The sequence below is a fragment of the Volvox carteri genome (genome assembly GCF_000143455.1).
Source record: "Volvox carteri f. nagariensis unplaced genomic scaffold VOLCAscaffold_407, whole genome shotgun sequence".
In the NCBI taxonomy this organism is placed as follows: Eukaryota; Viridiplantae; Chlorophyta; class Chlorophyceae; order Chlamydomonadales; family Volvocaceae; genus Volvox; species Volvox carteri.
The window spans coordinates 1-2162 of record NW_003307936.1 but is presented as its reverse complement, the minus strand read 5'-3'; the positions used below and the strand labels follow the sequence as shown (position 1 = coordinate 2162).

The window sequence follows — 2162 nt, the reverse complement described above, 5'->3', positions numbered from 1 at the left end:
CAACGCCACACCCGCCAACGCCAACTCCAACGCCGCCAGGTAAATGCCACCACACACGTCACCAATGCCACCGCACCTCCCGCAGCCGCCACACCCGCCGCCAACGCCACACCCGCCACCGGCACCGGCACCGCTGCCTCCACAACCGCTACCACCGCCATCGCAGACACACCCGCCGCCAACGCCACACCTACCGACACCGCAGCGACACCTGCCGCAGCCGCCACCGCCGCCACATCCGACACAACTGCCACAACCTACGCAACCGCAACACCAGACCACGCCCATGCCAAATCGTAAGCCAACGCATCCATCACTGGCGCCGCCACAAACGTCAGGCCCGCACCGTCGCCACTCGAAGCGACATGTGGGGGATGAGGATGGATTGACAGGGGGGGAAACATGACGGCAGCTCCGCCGGCGGCTGCATCACCAGAGGCGACGCCGCCGCCGCTGTTGCCGCATTTGGCGGCACTCGAATGACAAGTGGGAAGGAAGTGACTCGAAGTGACTCGATGGACAGGTGGAGACGAGGACGACAGCTCCGCCGGCGGCTGCATCACCAGAGGCGACGCCGCCGCCGCTGTTGCCGCATTTGGCGGCACTCGATTGACAAAAGTGGGAAGGAAGTGACTCGAAGTGACTCGATGGACAGGTGGAGACGAGGACGACAGCTCCGCCGGCGGCTGCATCACCAGAGGCGACGCCGCCGCCGCTGTTGCCGCATTTGGCGGCACTCAAATGACAAGTGGGAAGGAAGTGACTCGAAGTGACTCGATGGACAGGTGGAGACGAGGACGACAGCTCCGCCGGCGGCTGCATCACCAGAGGCGACGCCGCCGCCGCTGTTGCCGCATTTGGCGGCACTCGAATGACAAGTGGGAAGGAAGTGACTCGAAGTGACTCGATGGACAGGTGGACAAAAGGACGACAGCTCCGCCGGCGGCTGCATCACCAGAGGCGACGCCGCCGCCGCTGTTGCCGCATTTGGCGGCACTCGAATGACAAGTGGGAAGGAAGTGACTCGAAGTGACTCGATGGACAGGTGGAGAAAAGGACGACAGCTCCGCCGGCGGCTGCATCACCAGAGGCGACGCCGCCCCCGCTGTTGCCGCATTTGGCGGCACTCGATTGACAAAAGTGGGAAGGAAGTGACTCGAAGTGACTCGATGGACAGGTGGAGACGAGGACGACAGCTCCGCCGGCGGCTGCATCAACAGAGGCGACGCCGCCGCCGCTGTTGCCGCATTTGGCGGCACTCGAATGACAAGTGGGAAGGAAGTGACTCGAGGTGACTCGATGGACAGGTGGAGACGAGGACGACAGCTCCGCCGGCGGCTGCATCACCAGAGGCGACGCCCCCGCCGCTGTTGCCGCATTTGGTTGCACTCAATTGACAAGTGGGAAGGAAGTGACTCGAAGTGACTCGATGGACAGGTGGAGACGAGGACGACAGCTCCGCCGGCGGCTGCATCACCAGAGGCGACGCCGCCGCCGCTGTTGCCGCATTTGGCGGCACTCGAATGACAAGTGGGAAGGAAGTGACTCGAAGTGACTCGATGGACAGGTGGAGACGAGGACGACAGCTCCGCCGGCGGCTGCATCACCAGAGGCGACGCCGCCGCCGCTGTTGCCGCATTTGGCGGCACTCGAATGACAAGTGGGAAGGAAGTGACTCGAAGTGACTCGATGGACAGGTGGAGACGAGGACGACAGCTCCGCCGGCGGCTGCATCACCAGAGGCGCCGCCGCCGCCGCTGTTGCCGCATTTGGCGGCACTCGAATGACAAGTGGGAAGGAAGTGACTCGAAGTGACTCGATGGACAGGTGGAGACGAGGACGACAGCTCCGCCGGCGGCTGCATCACCAGAGGCGACGCCGCCGCCGCTGTTGCCGCATTTGGCGGCACTCGAATGACAAGTGGGAAGGAAGTGACTCGAAGTGACTCGATGGACAGGTGGAGACGAGGACGACAGCTCCGCCGGCGGCTGCATCACCAGAGGCGACGCCGCCGCCGCTGTTGCCGCATTTGGCGGCACTCGATTGACAAGTGGGAAGGAAGTGACTCGAAGTGACTCGATGGACAGGTGGAGACGAGGACGACAGCTCCGCCGGCGGCTGCATCACCAGAGGCGACGCCGCCGCCGCTGTTGCCGCATTTG

At 64.2% G+C, this 2162-nt stretch overlaps 1 protein-coding gene across 1 annotated transcript in view; it reads right to left on the bottom strand.

The window, feature by feature from the left end:
- VOLCADRAFT_101145 (uncharacterized protein) overlaps positions 1-2118 on the bottom strand; it is a gene marked incomplete at both ends in the record, with an annotated part of 4576 nt that extends 2458 nt beyond the window's left edge. Inside the window, 5 exons of the mRNA XM_002959598.1 lie at positions 77-211; positions 347-715; positions 956-1338; positions 1478-1757; positions 1868-2118. Coding sequence (XP_002959644.1) covers positions 77-211; positions 347-715; positions 956-1338; positions 1478-1757; positions 1868-2117 — 1417 coding nt within the window. The remainder of the gene's footprint in view (positions 1-76; positions 212-346; positions 716-955; positions 1339-1477; positions 1758-1867) is intronic.
- Between the last annotated feature and the right edge of the window lie 44 nt (positions 2119-2162).